Source organism: Python bivittatus, unplaced genomic scaffold (genome assembly GCF_059951505.1).
Source record: "Python bivittatus isolate LINGU-HERP-01145 unplaced genomic scaffold, Pbiv_v1 ctg000110_np1212, whole genome shotgun sequence".
In the NCBI taxonomy this organism is placed as follows: Eukaryota; Metazoa; Chordata; class Lepidosauria; order Squamata; family Pythonidae; genus Python; species Python bivittatus.
The window spans coordinates 209803-230092 of NW_028277045.1; the positions used below are offsets into that span (position 1 = coordinate 209803).

General features: G+C 46.8%; 1 protein-coding gene across 1 annotated transcript; it reads left to right on the plus strand.

Moving 5' to 3' along the window:
• Positions 1–201: 201 nt before the first annotated feature.
• VSIG10 (V-set and immunoglobulin domain containing 10) lies at positions 202–19177 on the plus strand. The gene is made up of 9 exons (XM_088136631.1): positions 202–344; positions 3817–4101; positions 8764–9069; positions 9583–9858; positions 11956–12249; positions 13889–13999; positions 15119–15131; positions 15599–15732; positions 17168–19177. Exons 1-9 carry the CDS (start codon positions 278–280, stop codon positions 17227–17229), a joined length of 1548 nt encoding a protein of 515 aa, XP_087992757.1. The 5' UTR covers positions 202–277; the 3' UTR covers positions 17230–19177.
• The last annotated feature ends 1113 nt before the right edge of the window (positions 19178–20290 follow it).

A 20290-nucleotide genomic window follows, 5' to 3' on the forward strand; every position in this document is an offset into this window, starting at 1 on the left:
AGCCTCCCCCCCCAAAAAAAGTTGGCCACCGCGTTTGGAAGCCCAGCCAGGGGTCCAGCTGCGCTTCGCTGCCGGGAAGCGACCGCTTGCGGAGACCGACGCCAGCGGCCGAGCAGGAGCGCAGCGCAGCGCCCGAAAGCGGAGCCCGCAGCGCCGCCGCTCCGCCTCCGACGGGGCAGTCGCTGGACGTTTCCCCGCCTCTCCGTCCCCGCGCCCGCCCTGCCCGTAAGTCCGCGGGGCTGCGCCGGCTGGCTTCGGCTCTCCCGTCCGACCTGCCATGGCGAGCGGGCTGGCCGCGGGCGTCCTCCTCGTCCTGGCCCTCTCCGGGCGCGGCGGCGCTGCAGGTAACCCTCGGCGGGCGGCGCAGCCGGGCACCGGGCGGGCTGTCCGGCTTTCGGGGCGCGCGTGCGGACGCGGGCCACGCCGGGGTCGGAGCAGGTGGCAGCCCGGGGCGGGCTGGGGGGGACGCGGGTTGGACTCCGGAGCTAAGCAAGGAAGGGCCTGGGTCCGATTTGGAGGGGGACCATTAGGAGATCCGGGAAGAGGCGAGGTGGGGACCGTCGGAAGGCATCCTCGAAGGTGGCCCGAGGAAACCGCGCGGGCGCCTCGCCAGGAGTCCCGCTCGGCTCGGAAGAAGGAGGCGTCGCCTTTCCTTTCTCTTTTTTCCCCAAACACGGATGTGGCCCTTCCCCTTCGCCTCCTTTGCCTTCCGAAGTTTCTGTCTGGACGGAACCGCCGCCGCCGCCCCCCCCCCGCCCCTCGTGCCCCCGTTTTCCTGCATCAGATCCGACGGACCGTGCGGGTTTTGCAACGATCTGGGATGCCTTGCAGGAACAGATCCCAATTCCGCCAAGTTTGGGACTCAGGAGTTGGAGGTTGTGACGTCATTCGGCCCCCCACCCTCACCCCCCCAAATATTCAGGATTACTGCATACTTTTTTCCCCAGCTTCAAAAGACCTTCTGGCCACAACTGTCTGTTCTTTCCCAGTTCTAAAGGAGGGGGGTGAAGGGGGGGCTCCAGATGCATAATTTTTTTTCTGGGATTAATTTACAGCTTTTGTAACTGTTGGGTTATGAGGGAGGGAGGGAGGGGCAATTGAAAAGTTTGCCCTGCTTGGTTAGGAAGGGGAGTGGGAATCAAAGTACTTGAGGGAGGGAGGGAGAGAGAAGAAAGAAGGGGGGAGAGAGAGAGAGAGAGAGAGAGAAGGAAGGAAGGAAGGAAGGAAGGAAGGAAGGAAGGAAGGAAGGAAGGAAGGAAGGAAGGAAGGAAGGAAGGAAGGAAAGAGAGAGAGAGAGAAAGAAAGAAAGAAAGAAAGAAAGAAAGGAAGGAAGGAAGGAAGGAAGGAAGGAAGGAAGGAAGGAAGGAAGGAAGGAAGGAAGGAAGGAAAGAGAGAAAGAAAGGAAGGAAGGAAGAAAGGAAGGAAGGAAGGAAGGAAGGAAAGAAAGAAAGAAAGAAAGAAAGAAAGAAAGAAAGAAAGAAAGAAAGAAAGAAAGAAAGAAAGAAAAGCTGTGAATAGGAGTTTAAAGGAAGACAGCCAGGATTACAAACTAAACCAGAATTAATCTGTGAATCTGTGGGACAGAAAAAGTTCAACCCCAGTTCTTCCTTGTCCACCCCAACCCTTTCACAGTTAGAGTGCAGAAATGGCTGGATCGTGATGGACTTCTTGTTGATATTTCAGGGCTTTCTAAACTGACCCATTCAACAAAGCTTTTAAACAGACTGACAGAATGACAAATGTAAAGTGTCTCCGTCCGTACGCAGAGTCCTGAGCGAGGAACTGCACTGTTGGAAGCAGACTTAATATAGCACCATGAGTGTGCATTCCGCTTGGCTGGTGTAAGAGAGCAATCTCTGGTTTTGGAGAGCGTGCACCTGCAAGGCTCTTCCCATCTCTCATATTCGCTTCCTGTGGCTGATGTGATTTCGGTGTAGCCTGTGGTTAAAACCTAGCACACCATCATTTATTTACTCGAGCGTGGTTAAATCATGGCTTGGGGAGATGTGCCCAAGGCTGGGCTAGATGAATGGAAGTTCTAACTCAATAGAAACAGGGTCGATGTGGTTTAGATGTTGGACGAAGAGTGGAGAGACCCCAGTTCTAGTCCCCCCTCAGCCCTGGAAGCTCCCCAAAAGACTCAGCCCAACCTGCCTCGCAGGGCTGTCGTGGAGAGGAAAAGTAAGTGTTGCACTGCACGTCGATTTAAGCACACACCCGATCCCATATATTTTGTCTAAATATGGAGACAGCTTCCCCCAATTCCTTGGACAGCTGCCTTTTCGGTTTTACAGCCGTCGCTTGTAAACAGATGCTGCGTAATATTGATTCGAGAGCGGAGCGGCAGCTACGGATTCCCATCAGTCCGTTATCTCAGAGGCAAAGGCCCGACACAATTTGGCCGAAGAAACGTGCGAAACTAAAAAATGCTGCAGAAATGCGTGGCTGCATTTCCCATCTTCCCAGCCTTGGAAGAGATTTAGACGTCCTAAATGATTGATTCCCCACCCCACCCCACTAAGGAATTACCACCAGGTCCTACTGAGGCCCCAGGTGGGCATAGAGCAGTGTTGTCCAAACTTGGTCACTTTAAGGTGAGTGGACTTCAACTCCCAGAATTCCCCAGCCAGCCATGGTGGCTGGGGAATTCTGGGAGTTGAAGTCCACTCATCTTAAAGTGGCCAAGTTTGGACAACACTGGCATAGAGGAAGCATCCCATTGTTGCACCTCCCCCATAAATGATTCTAAGATACACTGCTGCTAAAGCTGGATGTTCTATTTAGACCACGTTGGGAGCAACGAGGTTTTTTTTTTTTTTTAATCATAATGAGCATTACTTGCTTTAGTGGGCTTTGTAGATAGTTGGGCACGTGTGTGTCTGTGTGTGTAATTTTGCTTAGGATGCAGAGAGGGGCCAAGTATTAAATGCTATGGGGCCCACGAAATGGTTGTAAGATACAGATTGCGCTCTCCCGCCAACAACGTTTTAGGGCTTTGTTTTGAGTTGTTTTATCGGCTTTTAATGGTTTTGTTGTTCTGCGGACTTGTTTATACAGTATTTGCTTCTTGTTCCTTATGAGGTTGATTGCGCGAGCTGCCCAGAGTCACTTATAAATTGAACAAATACAGAAATAAATAAATCCGATCCTTCTCCCCCGAGTGTTTTTAATGACCTTTCCGGCAGTTGTAGCTTCCGCGCTCTGCTGCGTGTAATTGGTTTCAAGGTTAGAGGGTTTTCTGCTTGGTTTGTTAAACATGGTTTTTAAACCCTAAAAGATCGAGTGGGGACGGGATGGGTGTCTATTAGGGTTGTAAAACCAAGGGGTTATGAATGAGTTGGCTCGGGCTGTGAAATCATCTAGTAAAAAGGTGAAGCCAATTTACTAGATCTCCCCATTTCCATCTTCCCCAAAGGACTGACGGGGTGGAAAAGATCTTTTTTAAACAAAGAGCAAAATCAAAGAATGCAGGAAGGGAAGGAGCGATGCTGGCTGGGGGATTCTGGGAGTTGAAGTCCACACGTCTTAAAGGCGATGAGGTTGAGAAACGCCACCGCAGAGAGTCGCGTGGTGCCCACCTTACTGGCCGCTAAGAAACACCGCTCTTTCCCCAGGCCTTGGGTCAGGATAATAGGGGTGGTAGTGACTGTTTTATGGGTAGGAAGGAGAGAGTTGGCTGTTCCCCCCTCCCCATGATGTGAACGGTTCAGGTTTCATGTTGATTTTCACCATTTAAGCCACCCAGAGCCATCGGAAAGGGGCAGTCTGGAAATTTGGAAATGGAAATAAATACGCTTTCCCCTCGCTCTTCCCCAGGAACTGAAGAAGTGGCTGTTGGAGAACTTCACGGGGAAGTGACCCTGAGATGCCAGAACGTGTCTCCCCAAGCATCTATGGTGGAATGGTTTCACGGCGAGCCCGGCGCAATTCCCATTCTCTTCTCCTCGGAGGGCAAGCTGCCTTCGGACACCCGCTTCTCACTGGTGGGGAACAGCTCCTTACACATTTCAGGAGTGCGTTTGCAGGACGAAGGCAACTACGTGTGCCGGGAGATGCTGGCTGAGACCAACCATACACACAGGGTCCAGTTACTGGTGGCCAGTAAGTCTTCCTCCATCCCGCTTAAAGAGGTGGTTGGGATGCTCAGCAAATATGGCAGGGCAGTATAGAGACCAGTGTTTGTCAACCTTGGCAACTTGAAGATGTGTGGACTTCAGCTCCCAGAAGCTTGGCCACTTTAAGATGAGTGGACTTCAACTTCCAGAATTCCCCAGCCAGCCATGCTGGCTGGGGAATTCTGGGAGTTGAAGTCCACACATCTTCAAGTTGCCAAGGTTGACAAACACTGATATAGACAATGTATGTGGGTATGTATGTTGCATTCATTGTCAGCCCAACGAGGTAGATCAGAGGAAGAAATCACTGCCATATAGGTCAGGACTACTTTTATTGTAAAGCTATAATAACAGAATCTTGAAAGCCTGAATGTGCTTCTCCCTCATTTTATCTCCGTGTGAACTAGAGAGGGGCTTGCCTGAGACATTTTCTCGCGTTACCTGCTTAGCCTGGGCTCAATGCTCTCTTATCTGACCACTGCCTTGGTAGCTGCTCTTCCTCCTGTCCTTCAAGGCCATTCCCTCTGCTCTCTACAATCATTGGCTTTGAGGGAGTTCCCACTCTTGGACCTTCTAGCCTCGTGAAGATCTACCTGCAACCGAGGGAGCTACCGGATTCTAATTCAGACTGTTTATCCATCTACCGTCTCTTCAGAGATGGCTTTCCAAGGATTGAACGGACGTTTTTTCAGCCACGGCTCTCGGGCTGGTGGAATACATTAGGGGAAGCTGGTGTCTTGGTATCTGGAATGCAGAAGAGGCTGAGCCGCCCTACCCAAAGCTGCAAAATTCAGTTTCGCATTTGGCAAGAAATGCTTTCCAGATCAGACCAAAGGGATCTTGTTTGTTGAGGTCGCTTGCCAAATGCCTCTAAGAAAGCCCATGAAGACATCACAAAGGCAGACCTCAGCCTTGTTTCTCCTTCCTCAATATCTAATTTCAGAGCAACGTTGCCTTGGGATAAAAAAGTCATCTTTGGCCAGCTCATCACTTCTTCATTCTCCTTGATGGATTTCTCCAGTCCCCTTTTACAGCTATCCAGATTGCTGGAGAATGAAATAACGCCTGAAAACCTTTCATAAGTTATTTATCGGCAACCAGAAAAGCTCTTTTCTCTTGGACGGTAAACAAGTTGCTGGCAGCATTGAACCTTTCTGAAAAGGTAACAGGAAGCTGAGCATTGAAAATAAAGCAACGGTGGGAATTCTTGCTTTATGTTCAATGCTCAACTTCTGGACGAGCAAGTAAGGGAGAATGAGGATAGGGGTTTGGTGGGAGAGAAGAGGGAAATTCCTCTTTTGCAATGTGAGTGAAAATACTGACTTAATCTTATAGTAAAGATTGCCGCGGGACATTCACGGGAACGCTTCGGAAAAAAAACTTTCAGAAAAGGTTTGGTTTCTTTTTCCTCTGACCAAACAGGTCCATTTTGCCATTTCTGCGAATTCTGACATTTTCACACTCCATTCCACACGATTTCAGCATTCTTCCATTGTTGCGCAGCAATAATCACGCTGCAGCGACTCTATACAACTCCTATCGCAGCCTCTTATTTGCTTTCAAGGTGTGGTGTGCCCGTGGTTCTGCGGTTTGCTTCTTGCAGACAAGAGCCGCACCCATTTTAACTGGAGCATGACAGTGCCAAGGTTTACAGCTGTCCAGTATTTTTAGGGGGGCTCTGGAGGGAAACTGGGAGACGTGGACTGAACCAGAGGGCAGCCGTCTTCCAAGCGTGGAAGAACAGCACAAGTTGGTAACGGCAGTTTAAATGTTTTCCTGTTGTGCACCCCTTCTGGCTTTCCCTAGATTTTGGGGGACAGGTTGTTGGCATTGTCCCAAACTAGTTGACGTGGTGGCTTTCACTGGTCATGACACCCATTTATCCGGAGGCAAATGTGTGGGGTTGCTCCCTATCGCTTCTTTCGTCCCCCATGATTAGGGTTCCCAGATATCGGAACGGGCAAAGGAGGACAATTGGAAAGGAGGATCAATGGTAGGAAAAGGAGGACCCAGCAACTGTTTAACTTTCTTGGCATCCAGGACCAAAATTACAGCAAAAGAGAAAAAGAACTTAGGCCTACATGAATATGAAATGACATTTTCCAGCATCAGGAAGACGGGTTTTTCCATCACAATATTTTTCCAACAAACCTTTATTTTCAAGAACGTACGCCAGCGATCCTACGGAACCAACATCGACGCGCTTTTCAAATTTCACCCTAGAAATGTAGGACGGGTCGTGCGATCTACGGTGACTGTCGATTTGAAGGGGCTGGATGGAAGCTGATGGCTGGAATCCGGGAATCGATGCTTTAACGTCCGTTTGGCTGTCGAGTCTATTGAGGGAAAGAAAGAAGCCAACGATCTGCGAGGTCGCCATGCACACCAGTTCGAAAGGCTACTGTTGGGAAAAGACACGAAAAAAGCAGGACAATATTTGAAGGGTACACCTGCTGAATGGAGGACAAAAAGGAGAACATGTCCTCCTTTCGCTGGGCATTTGACGACCCTAGTCATGATGCTTTCTACCACCCCCAGTTCCTTTCATTTTTGCTCTGCTTTGTTTTTTCTGGGATGGAGGCAAAATGAGCAAAACACAAGCAAAAAATGTACAAAAGAGTAACAAAGCAAAAGGTCGGAGCAATTGCCAGTACCCTCTACACGTTCTAAGACCGGTGACAGCACCTCTGTGGCGTCCTCGTCCGTAAAGAGGAAGGGACTGACCGAAGTGGTGTTTTGCTTTGCGCCATGCCAGGTTTCCATCTTTAAATTGAAATCGTTAAAAAAAAAATAGGGCAGAAAGTTTAGCAGGTGCATCGGAAAATGTCTGCAGCCACCTTGGTTCCCATGGGGGCCATGCTGCCGGGACTTGCCCTCGGCTCGGATCCAGGTTGGCCCTGGCCACCTGCTCCTGCGTAACTCTGCCTGTTGTTTCGGTCTGGTGGAAAAGCTTTGCTTGGCATGTGGAGGTTATGCCCGCCCCACCTGGAAGCTACAGCTGGTTCCAGATGCAGTGATGCGAGTGTGACGGGCGCTTCTCGTGGTGCCCATGGGTCACCACGGCTGCGTGGGCTGCCAGCTGGCTTCCGGGTGCAATTCAAGGGGCCGGTTGTTCCCTTGAAAGCCCTCCGTGGCACAGGGCCTGGCGATCTGGGTGACCATCTCTCTCCTACTCCTTCTGCCCACCTGGTAGAGTTGGGCTGAGGGGGTGAACTGCAGAGCCCTTCTATTAAATGTGGCATCTGGTGAGACCTAGGAAGCGTGCCTTCTTTGTGATATAATGCAGTTTTTAATCTGGGCTGTTTTGTTCTGTTTTTTCTATGTTTTAATTGTTTTTAATTTAGTATTCAATTTCATCAGACGCCCAGAGTCTGCTGGAACAGGCAGCTATAATAAATGTAATGAAATAAATGAATAAACAGTCTTCCTTGGCTATGGTTCTACAGGTAGTCCTTGACTTAAAACCATAATTGGGACTTCTGTCACTAAGCGATGCAGTGAGTCATGCCCAATTTTATGACCTCTTTTCATGGTTAAGTGAATCATATGGTCATTAAGCAAATCCAGCTTCCCCCATTGACTTTGCTTGTCGAAAGCCCCCTGGGAAGGTTGCCAAGGCAATCATGTGACCCCGGGATGCTGCAACCATCTTAAATATGTGCCGGTTGCCAAGCACCCAAATTCTGATCACGTGGCCCTGGGGACGCTGCGACTATCATAAGTCGCTTTTTTCAGTGCTGTCGTAATTTCAAATTGTTGTTAAATGAACGGTCATAAGTCGAGGACTACCTGTATTCATTTCTGCAACATCGCTATAAAAAAACCAAAAAAACACCCTCTTTTTTGGAGTGCAGAAACCCTCTGCATTGAGAAATGAAATTATGTGATGCTGTTGTAGTACCTCCTTCCCCCTCAAGTTATTTTCCAGGTACTGCCTGGAAGGGAAAGGACTTGTTGTCTGGGAAAGATCAGGTTGGAAAACAGTTTTCTCAAAATTTCAAATCTCCCTTTATTGCCTTTTTGTATTTATTTATGTATTTGCTTGTTAGAGAGAAGCTGAAAGGACAATTTCAGTTTTCTTTTCCTCTAGGAGCTGAAAGAACAATTCAGAGCATTCTCTCCTCCTAATTTTCCCCCACAACAGCCCTGTGAGGTACACTGGGCTGAGAAAAGAGGACTAGCCCCAAACCACCCCAGGTGCTTTTGAAGCCAAGGAGGGACCAGAAGCCAGTTCAACGCTTTAACTCCCACACCATTCTGTCTCTTGCACATAAGTACACCACACTGGGATAGGTGTGCAAAAGCTAGTGTGGTTTAGCAGTTTAAAGAAACATTCTGAATATCTGTAAGGACCAGAAGGAGCATCAAGATCAGTGTTTCTCAACCTTGGGGTCTTTAAGATGGGTGGACTTCAACTCCCAGAATTCCCCAGCCAGCCATGCCTTAAAGTCCCTAAGGTTGAGAAACACTGATCTAAATTGTGGCTGCAAGAATGTGGCTCGGACTTCCTTGGGATGAGTTCCTTGGGCCTTGCAGATACGCAAGGTCCCATTTCCGTCCTTCAAAACTCCGAAGTCAAATTTTAAAGAGCAGCCCTCCACCTGAGTAACATAATTAGCTCCTTTCTTTCGTCTTGCTTGCTTTCCAGGTGGACCAGACCAGGTGGAGGTCAACATTTCTCCCACCGGGGCATTGCCCAATGGCACGCTTTATGCCAAGAGACACGACATCTTGAACTTCACCTGCACTAGCGACTCCTGGCCTGAATCAGCCACCAAGTGGGATTTTAACCCATTTGGCTCTGTGCAGGAGCCATTTACCAAAGTCAACAGCTCGCAGAACACTTTTGTCCTCTACAACATCTCGCCCAGCTACCAAGGGAATTACTCGTGTTTGGCCACCAACTTGTTGAGTCAACGTCAGAGGTCTGTCACGCATGAACTCCTGATCTACTGTACGTATGACGAGGAATACTGGCCGGGGGGGGAGGGTGTCATTTTTCCCCGGGGAATGTTGCATTTCTGGAAATGCTCAGTGCTGTGGCCAGATTCTGCAAAAGAAAAAAAGGAACAGGAAATTCCCAAAGATGTTTTAGAGGGCATGGGAGGAGCATCAGTGGTGGCTAAGCCTTCCTCTTAAGGAATGATTTCTGCAAAGTGGGGTTTTAGATTCCCTGCTGAAATGTTGCATTCATTGACACTCACCCAGCCAATAGTTGGCAGAATGGGGGGGGGGGGTGCCTGGTGAGGTCCCCACTGCTGTGAATGGCCTCTCATTAACACCAGCAAATGGGAAGACGCAGAGGTCTTTTCTGTCCTGGTCAGAGCCGATCCTAGATCCCTACTTGAATGTTTGTCTCTAACGGTCAAAAGTGGGCAACAAAAGTATAAATAACCAAAATCAGTAGATCTCTCCATGGGGCTTGGGGAACCATTGGCTGGCTATCACCCAATCCTTCTCTCTTCAGATCCCCCGCCGTCATCCCCGAAATGTTGGGCTCAGACCTCCGTGGAGAATGCTGAGAAGGCGCTACTGTCATGCAGCTGGCTCGGGGGTTACCCATCCCCGACGCTCCAGTGGATCAACCCGGAGGATCTAGTCATGGATTCTAACACTACCCACGTTGCGGATGCAGCTGTGCTGTCTCTGCAAGGGTCACCCCGCCTTGGGGGCAAGGATTTTGTCTGCCGTGGAAGCCATATTGTGAATGGGGAGGAAAACCAGACCTGCACCTTGCAGTTGGGTGAGTCAAGGATGGGGTTCCCAATTGCACAACGTCATGGTACGTTCCCAGACTCTGAATGGTTAAAGCAGTGTTTCTCAACCTTGGCGACTTGAAGATGCGTGGATGGGGAATTCTGGGAGTTGAAGTCCACACATCTTCAAGTCGCCAAGGTTGAGAAACACTGAGTTAAAGACCTGGATGGGATTTCTCCGTGGGTTCTCTTAATCAATTTGCATGCTCTGGATACAAGGAATGGCTAAGATTGCTTAGAGGCTTGTTGCTCTGATCCAGAAGACGCTGTTTTCACAGTGGCGACAGAAACGTCAGGAAAGGTTTGTTGTGGTGGAAAAGAGAGGCCGAAATGGGTTATGCTAGATGGTCACCCCATCTACCGCAGCCCTTCAGAAAGGGAAAGAGGCCCATAGAGATCTATTGTGCTTTCAGAACCTCCCTCTCTGGCTCAGGGAGTGATTGATGGACTGCTTATATGCCATCAGCTTGTTTTCAGCTCCTAGCAACCACCTAGATAGATTTTTCTCCATGGCGATCTATCCCTAACCTGTTCTTTCAAGTCTCCCACCAGTGCACTCCGTGCCACTCTAACTGAACCTCGCTGCCAGCTTTGGGAGTAGCCGGGACCAAGGGGAAAGGGGTGGGTTTTCAGTGAGAAGGTCATGGAGAGAACATAAGAACCCTTTTTGTGTGTGCCTTTGAGTCAGCGTTGGGTCCTGGCGACTGCCTGGGCAAGTCCCTGCAGTTTTCTTGGCAAGATTTTTGGAAGTGGTTTGCCCTGGCCTTCTTCTTCTTCCTAGGGCTGAGAGGGAGGGATTGGCCCAAGGTCCCCCAGCTGGCTTTGTGCCTAAGGCGGGACTTGAACTCACCGTCTCCCTGTTTCTAGCCTAGTGCCTTTAACCACTACACCAAACTGGTTCTCCTTGCCTTTGAGTCGGTCTTGACTCCTGGCATTTGCCTGGACAAGTCCCTGCGGTTTTCTTAGCAAGATTTTTAGAAATGGTTTACCATTACTTTCTTCCTAGGGCTGAGTGTGAGCGACTCACCCAGTTGGCTTCAGGCCTAAAGTGGAACTAGCGTCTCATTCTCCTGGTTTCTAGCCTGGTATCTTTAACCACTACACCAGCCTGGCTCCCTCAAGCACATTTATCCTTGCTTAAAGCTTAATAGTGATTTTTAGTCATTTAAACCAACATACTATATCCACTCATCCATAATTCACTTATACCAGAAAACAATAATTTCCTTGACTTGAAATAAGTCCCTTGTTTACTCATTTGGGCTTTGTTCTTTTATTTTCTATTTGTGTTTGTTTCTATACAGGTAGTCCTCACTTGATGACCACAATAGGGAGCCGAGAATTGGTTGTTAAGAGGGGTGGTCATTAAGCAAGTCACCACATGACCGACCCGATTTTACGACCATTTTTATGATGTAATTAAGCAAATTACATGGTCATTAAGCAAACCACGTGGTCGTTAAGCGAATCCAGCTTCCCTAATGGATTTTTTTGCCAGAATTTGCTTAACAACCATGTGATTTCCTAAATGAATGTCATAAAAAAAGTTGCAAATTGCAATCACGTGATTGTGGGGTGTGTGATGGTCATAAGTGCGAGTACAGACCATGAAGCACTTTCTCCAAGGCTGTTGTAACTTCAAACTGTTGTTAAATGAACGGTAGTTAAGTGAGGACTACCTGTACTTCTCTAAAAAGTTAATCATCGTCATTATCACCATCTACCCTATACTGGTCCTAGGTACATTGGGGCTACAATTCCCCGTTCTTTGGCCAAGGGACAGTGAAATTCTGGGCATGATAGTCAATGCATCATGCGAGCATCACGGGAATGTTTCCCAATTACTCCTAAGAAGTGTAATCTCTCCAGCTTTTTCATCAGAATTTCTCTTAGCTCTTCCTGGACATGCTGATGGTTGAACCTGAGAACTTCAGGACGCCAAGCAGGGAGTCTGTTGCCAAGCAGTGTTTGTGATGCCAATCAGAATGGGATTCCAACACTCCATAAACACACATTTTCTGTCATCAGGTTGCAAGTTGCCATGCCTGTCCTTCCAGGTCAACTTTGCTTTCTTCTTGCTTCAGAGAGCCCCTTGGTCATGTCCAACCCAATGAAGAGCTGCTTTGTGGGGAGATCAGTGGTGATGACCTGCGAATTGACAGCTGGCAATCCACCTGCGAGGATCACCTGGCTGCGCAACCTCTCCGAGGTGGAGACAGAGATCCGGTCAGGTGGGAGGTTTCTCATCAGCCAAAAGGGAAGGGTCTCCACCTTTGTCATCCAGAATTGCTCCACCAGCGCAGACCAAGGGTATTACCTCTGCAAGGCTGAAAACCCCCTGGGCCTGAAAGTGGTGTATGTTCACCTGAAGGTGACTGGTAAGTAACAATGTTTAAACAGTGGCACTTTGGCCTATTGGGAGTAAAAGGAAGAACACGGTTTGCACAAGTTCCTTGGATCTTGTCCAAGCACCAGAGGAATCTTAAAAAAAAAAAAAAACCTTTGATTGCTCCCAGTAATGAAAGGTACTTGTGATCTCACTTATCTGATGCCTGTAAAGCATTTCCCTCCCATCTTGATAGAAAATAGTTGGTTTTAGCAAGTTGATTGTTGATTTAGCAAGATAGATTAGGTTTAGCAAGTTGATTGGGTCATCTACTGTACTTGTTTCGTGCTGTATTGAAATCTGCCTTGCAAATTCTTTCTTTCTTTCTTTCTTTCTTTCTTTCTTTCTTTCTTTCTTTCTTTCTTTCTTTCTTTCTTTCTTTCTTTCTTTCTTTCTTTCTCTCTCTCTCTCTCTCTCTCTCTCTCTCTCTTTCTTTCTTTCTTTCTTTCTTTCCTCCTACCTTCTTCCCAAGATGCTTGAGAATTCCTTTTGAATTTCTCTTGGAAGGGCTGGGGAACTTTGCAAATTCTCAGAAATGGCAGAGGATGCAACTGCTACAGACCATTAGGTGAGAATGGGGGAAGCCAGGGAGGCTGCTGGAGAGAGAATTGTGCAATGAAAGGCAGGCCATTCACACCCAAGAACACCTTAGCTTCCTTGGGGTTACAAATTCCACACTCTACTTATGACAATTTCATCAACTTTTTCTTCTCCTCTGAAAAGGAAAAAAGGCAAAATCTATTTCATCCAATTAAATAAGCACTGGTAGGAATTAAAAAGAGAAAAAGTTTTCTGCAAGCCCCTTCCAGAATTCTGAAGTTCACTAACTGGAGCTTAGTACCAAAGGTCAAATGCTTAGAATTAAACTCTCTCGACCTAGGGATTTGCTCTGAGGATTAGAATGGAACTTTGTTCAGTGCCCTTATGTGCACACACATAGAGTCACAGACAGAGACACAGAGTTTTTCCCTCTGGGAATCTTAACTGATCTGGTGCAAGTAACCCAGAGATTTCCCCAGCTTTGCACCAAAGGCCTTTTATATAGTTGAACTGGCTTCTGCATTCAGAATGTTTCCAGAGCTCAGTGCCATAAATCAGTCGAGAATACATTTGTCTGTCTGTCTGTCTGTCTGTCTGTCTGTCTACCTACCTACCTACCTACCTACCTACCTACCTACCTACCTATCTATCTATCTATCTATCTATCTATCTATCTATCTATCTATCTATCTATCTATCTATCTATCTATCTAAAATCTGTACTCCATAAAATGCTAACTTATGGAATATAATGTATCTCTACTTAGCAGGGTGAGCAATGGAAAAGGAATGGAGTAGTTTGTGGAAAGTCATTTCAGGCCATCTTGCAAGAACATTCTATTTCGCAATTGCTTAACTGAAAGTTCTACTTACAGTAAATAAATAACCACCGCCAGGTTTTTTTAAATTATTATTATTGTTTTACCCCCTTGGCATGTATGTTTTGTTATCATAGCTGAAAAGATGTATTTATTCTTGAAGGGTAACGGATTTCCATTTTTAGGGGGGGGAAAACATAAGAAAAAAAAAAGTTTCTTAATGTTACCATCTCAATGCTTCTTTCCCTCCAACTCCTGCAACTTTCTCTCCAGAGCCTGTGAACATTGCTGGCATTGTGGGAACCATAGTAGTCCTTTTATTGTTGGGAATTCTGGTCTTTTCTGGAATCCTTCTATATGCTGGACCTCACGTGTGCTTCAAAGGTGAGAGAGTCTTTCCAGAAGGTTGTTCATGAGAGATCCTGCTGCCGAAGTTCTAGATCAAGTGCAGTGATCCACCAACCAAACATGGGGCTTTTTCGGGAACAATGCCAAAAACCCCTGTTGAAAAGCAAGAGGGGAATCTCTTTAAACCCATTTTATCAGCACGTCAGCAATAGCCGTGTCCTTCTTTCCAGCAACGGTTCTGCAGAGAATCATAGGCAATTTAAATTGCATTGCCAATTTCTCTCTCTCACACACACACATACAAACAGGGATTGTGGCAGAAACATGAACGTGCAGCTTCTGAAAAGTCAGTAGAAAAATAAGGTCTCTTGCTTGCTTGCCCACGAGAAAGAATCCAACAGCCACAGTTTTAACGGAAAGAAATCCAAAATGTTGCAGAGACCTTGGAAAATGCCCTGTTCTCAGCAGATGATGGGAGAATATTTGTAAAAGAGAGCCTTTGTGCAAGATCCCTTTGGCTGGTCTTGGAGCATTTTGGAAAGTAGCCGGGAGAAAGGATCCCACAGAATAGATGGTTTAGCTGTCTTGATCCATCATTCCCAGCCGGTTTTAAGGCTTTAAAGTTAGGAAATCTGCAGGGCCAGATTGATGAGCGCAGAATTGCCACATTGGGCAAAAGCTGTGCCCATTTTCTATCAGTGACATGGCCTCCCACCCAGGCCCCAAGTAGGTGGAGCGTGCCTTGTCATGCTGCTTTTGTCTCTACAACAAAAGCAGCAAGATCCTGTGGATGATGCCAGTCCTTTGAATTGGGTGCTGGAACTCAACTGACACACAGTGAAATCCTTTTGCACAGTCCTGTGCCCCACGGCGATCAGAACCGATTGATATTTCTAACCATCTTCAAGGGCACTCCTGTGTTGCCCTTAGAGTAATCTATCCATTTGGGTTTCAAAATGTGGGTTCCTTCAATTATGCTTTAGGCAATCCTATAGCAACTTTGAAAAAGAATATATTCTTTTGAATATTTTGGAACACCCTTCCAACAGCTGACTTTGGACATTGCATGAAAGGCTTACTGTATAATCTTGGAAAGCAAATGTCTAGCTTTGTAATAAAAGTGTTTTTCTCCTTTTCTTTCTTTCATATTTCTAGGGAACATGCTTCGGTGAGTGTCTTTATTTCTTAACTAGAAAGTCTCAACCAGTTTCATCTACGGAAGCCATCACTTAGAGCAGGGATCCTCAAACTTCGTGGTACTCTGACCCTCTCCTACAATGATATAGTAGATGAATTTGTGTAAAGCCCCACCCAATGAATAAAACTAACAATTTCATTGGAGTTAGGGCTGGGCAAGAAAGAAATATGCCACTTTTTTTAAGCTGTTTTTTAGACAGTCCTCAAAAGTTGTAGTACTCCAACAACACCCTGCAAATATACTTGATAACATCTCCCATGATTTCCAGCTGGGGGTCAGAATGTGACCTATCTGCCAAGAGTCAGGCTGGGTAACATTGCTAGAGGTCAAAGTGTTCATTTATTGAAAATCACCTGGCAGGGATGGTCCCTCAAACAAGGAGGAGAAGAAAAGGTCCCTTTGCTCCTTGCTTGTAGTCAGTGTTGTCTTAATTGCAGGAATCGAGATGCCAGTGACATCCTTGAACTAGTGGACTCAGAAGAAGAGGATCTGTACATGGAGACCACCAGAGAGCCAACTTTGCATCAGATGGAAGGGATGGGGAATGGATGTTCTACCAGATCTACTGAAAGTAAGCTGAGTGAAGTTGGGGAACTCAAGTTCATGCAGGAATTATTCTGTCTCATTTTGCTCCTGTAGTCTCAAGGGCGGTCCCAAAAGGGAGTGACTTTTTTACACTTTTTTTCTCATCAACACATTTCTTAGGACTTTTTCAAGCAGAGAGAAATGTGTCAGAGCTCTTGACCCATCAAAGGAGAACTAGACTTCAGTGTGAGTGTCGGTTTGAGGAGGGTATATTAGCAGTAGATCTCGTAAAATACAGTTAAAGTGATTCCTCCTCCAAGCCTTATTTGGAGCACTATAATTTTTGAGAGATTACCTTTGTTTAAAAAGCAAACAAACAAAACTGGACAAAATCTTCATTGTCTCCAAGGATGTCTGCAGGTTATGGCAAAAATGGCAAGATGGCAACTGTGATGGTATAGGCAAAGTTCTGCTTGGTTTCTAGGTTGGATACATATAAAACCAGATTGAAGATAAAAATCTTCAATTGCACCATTGTGGCTGGCATTTTTACTTCCTTCACCACGCCCTTCTTTCATTCTATCAGTTACAGAGGCGCAACCTATGGACCCATAAACTTTGGGCGTAGTTCCCACAGACTTCCCAAAGTGATTAATAAATTGTAATTTCTCATGTAGCAAAAGGAAGAGCTCATTAAGCATGAAACGGGGGAGCAATTCTATTAGCTGTGTTTCATCTGCATTACGTTTTTATGTAAAGGATGTAAACATAAACTTAGTTTTGGTCCTGGCTCAGCTGCTACTTTTTGGAGCCCTTCCCTCCAAGCACCCCACTGGAAAACTAAATATGGTTCCCCCCCACCCAAAGAAGAAAATAGGGCATTCCTGCTTTAAATGGAAATTAGCATGATGTAAAGGTCTGTGGGGAAGACCCTGGGAGAATGGGCCCAGAGACACTTCCTAGGGAATGGTCAGATAAGAGGCAGCATAGCCCACAGATGGAGAATGGGTGAGGCAAGAGGCTCAGAAGGGATCCTCCCGAGTTTCTTGGGCTGTAAAAGAGACGGGGAGATTTGTACTTTCAGATTTGCAAGATTCTGTTAATGTAGCTTTACAATAAAGTAGAATTAGCTCATCTGGATGTGATTCCTGTCTGGTTTAACCTGTGAGGCCGACATCAATCTTGCAAGTCTGAAAATACATCTCTCCCCCCATCCCCTTTATAGCCCAAAAACTAAGGAAAGTCTCTTTTGAGCCTCTTTCTATTTCTATTATGCAGCTGTGGGCTATGCTGCCTCTTATCTGACCATTCCCTGGGCAGCTTTCTATGGGCCCATTCTCCCAAGCTCTTTCCCACAGACCATTATGCATGACACCAATTCAAATGGCAGTTCTAATATGGAAGGGAGGAAGGGAGGTAGCTTGGTGCAGCTGCTGATCATACCCCAGCTGTCGTTTTTAATTGGTGTGCATTTTTTTTAGGCTCCTTTCCAGAAGTGTCCATCTCCCTGGAGGAAACCCAAATGTCCAAACCCACAGCGTAGAGGATTATCCCTTTCTTTGCCTTATGCACGAAGATCAAAAGCAGCCTTGCAGAGCAGCTGGAACTGGACTCAAACAAGGAAAGACAATTGTTTTCAGCAGCTGAAGGATTCCTGCACCATTGGGCACCACCTGGGCTTCTCTTTCGGCCTCTTGTTGTATTCCTCCCTGTGCTGCTACTTTGCTGAGCTTCCTCCCCTGCGGAGTTTGAAACAACCTTTGCGAAGCAGGCAAGGATAGGCATGGGATGACTTTTTCAGAGCTAGAAGAAGAAGCATTCATGCGATGTCTGGGAGAACTTTCTGTGGACAAGAAGCATTGTGGCCTTGCAGAAGGGCTGGAGAAACAGGGAGAGGTTTCCCAGCTGGTCCTGGGTCCCAGGTTCCCAGCTGAGATCCTCTTTGGATCTGACAACAAGATGGGTCAAAGCTTGTAGTGCATTTTCAGGGAAGGGAAGTGTCACAACGGCTCCTGTTGGGGGGGAAAAAAACTGGACAGGGAAGCATCAGCTTGCATAGTTACGGATTCCTTGAGGCAGCTAAGAATGCTTTGTGTCCTCTAGGGCTTGAATGTAGGAAGTTACTGAGAAAGATCATGGTCCATTCTTGTCCTATGTTGCTTAAAATGAGAGGCAGACATTTTGGGGGAGCTTCAGGCAGGAGTCTCTCTGGGTACTGAACTTGGGAGCTTCTTCACGCAAAGCAGATGTGGCATCCCTAAGCTGCATGCCTCTGCTTGCTCATTTCTGGGATCCTCAGCAGTCTGCGAATCGTAGGAGCCACTGCATCTGCCGTCTGCCAAGGTACATGGCCAGTCTGAGCTGTGCTAGAATAATGCATAAAAATGGGTCCTTTGACAAAAGCTGGAAAGAACTGGGTGTGAATTGTCTGGATACTTGACAAACGTGGACTCTCTTTGGGGCTCTCACGATTATGATCCTTGCATGGCCTTTCCCTACACACACAATCTTTTTGGGGTGGTGTAACATCTCCATTTTGCTAACCTTTAAAAAAGACAACAGACAAGTGAGAACACATTCCAAGAGTTATTTAAAAAGCAAGTCCTATCAAGAGGAAGGAGGTATATTTTATTTTGAGGAAACTGGGGTGTTGTCACTCAGTACCAAAAGGACCATTGTGTGGGCAGAGAACATGTGACTCACCCTCCTCTCAGCTGACATATAGTTCGGTTGAGGCTTAGCACAGTGTATAAAGCTAATGGTTGTGGTTAGGTTCCTAAGGCATGATTTTTGGCTTAGGGGGCTGTGGGAATCTGGCCACTATGGCTGGTCCAACAACAGATAACGTTCAAACAAGCTGTGTTTTAGGATGAGTGATGTGGCCAACCAAAGATTTATTCCTTACTGCCCAGATGGCAGGATTAGATCTCAGACGCTCATGTTACAAGAGAATAGATTTTAGGTTGAAGATTTTTAAAATGTATATATATATATAATAGCAAAAGCAGTTAATAGAACCAGTGGAGGGTGTGAGATCCCCTCCTTGCTTGCTGAATATCAAGTAGAGGCTGGAGGGATTGGCTGCAGGTGGGGGCAGAATAGATGACCTCTAATAGACCCTCCAGCTTGAAAAGTGACGAGAAAGCTTTTTATCATCTATGGCTGATTTTAGGCATGCAGAATCTTTTTCTTCCCATTAACAGGATGTTTTCATACTGACCAGGGTTTCTCAACCTTGACAGCTTCAAGACGTGTGAACTTCAACTCCCAGAATTCCCTAGCCAGCATGGCTGGCTGGGGAATTCTGGGAGTTGAAGTGCACACGTCTTAAAGTTGCCAAGGTTGAGAAACACTGCTTTTGAGGCTGGTTGAAATAAGCTTCAGAGGCCAAGATTCTTTCTTCCTTGTGAATCTGGACGCAATCTTTTGTTTATGGAATAAAAGGGTGGTTTTTGGAGACAAAAGTTGCCGCCTGTAGGGCGTGTGTGTGTGTTTGGTGGTGGTGGGGTATTAGCTGAATTATTTGCGCCTTTGCATTCATTCCACACCTTTTGAGCACTGGAGATATTCTTGTTTGCCATCTTTAAGTGAAATGCGTGTTTTTTATAAGCTAAATGCCTGTCGTTCATATCTGGTTACCAAGGGTGGCATTTTCTGTACGCAGCAGGACTTCCACCAGGCCATCAGATCACTGTCTGGATTAAACCCGAGCCAGCATTAGGTGGGAAAGCTCCCAGAAGGGAGCCTGTCGGAATATATCACATTCTACATAGTTGCTTTGTTCTTGGCTAACCCGAAAGAGGAGAGTCCAGCAATGGCGGGCAAAGATCCAAATTCCTACTGATGCAACATCTTTTATTAAGCCAACTCAGGGTTTACCGAGGTGCAGTCAAGCTTTTGAACGATGGCGGAGCCTTCGTCAAGCAAACTAGTTTATTTTTTGTAGGTCAACAAAATATATCAACAAAAGGGTTGATGTTCAAGGCCTGTCTGCACTAGGGTACAGAGATAAAAATGAGTTGGCAGCCAACAGGCATTTTCAGGGATTTAGAGACCCCTCATCAGTTGCACTGAACATCACTATAGGTAGAGGTATGGATGTATATACCAACAGAGGCAAATACGTGTAGCTCAGGGTTGAACTGTGGAGTCCTTGGGGTTCTCTGAGCTTGGTTCTTTTCTTGCCAACGTTTCATTACCCAGCTAGGTAACGTCCCATTTTAGCACTGAAGATGTTACCTAGCCGGGTAACGAAACGTTGGCAAGAAAAGAACCAAACTCAGAGAACCCCAAGGACTTCACAGGATGTATATACGTGCGTGTATGTGTAGATCCACACATACGTGCCTAAACATCTTGTTCGCTACTCCATCCTTCCAATAGAAGAGAGGATCTGTAGCTCAGGGTTAAACTGTGGAGTCCTTGGTGCGCTCTGAGCTTGGTGGGTGGCTTGCGGACGTCTCATTACCCAACGAGGTCACATCATCAGTGCAAACTTGATAGGTCACTGATGATGTGACCTCGTTGGGTAATGCACCGTCGCCAAGCCAACCACCAAGCTCAGAGCGCACCAAGGACTCCACTCCCGCCTTCCCCAAGCTGGC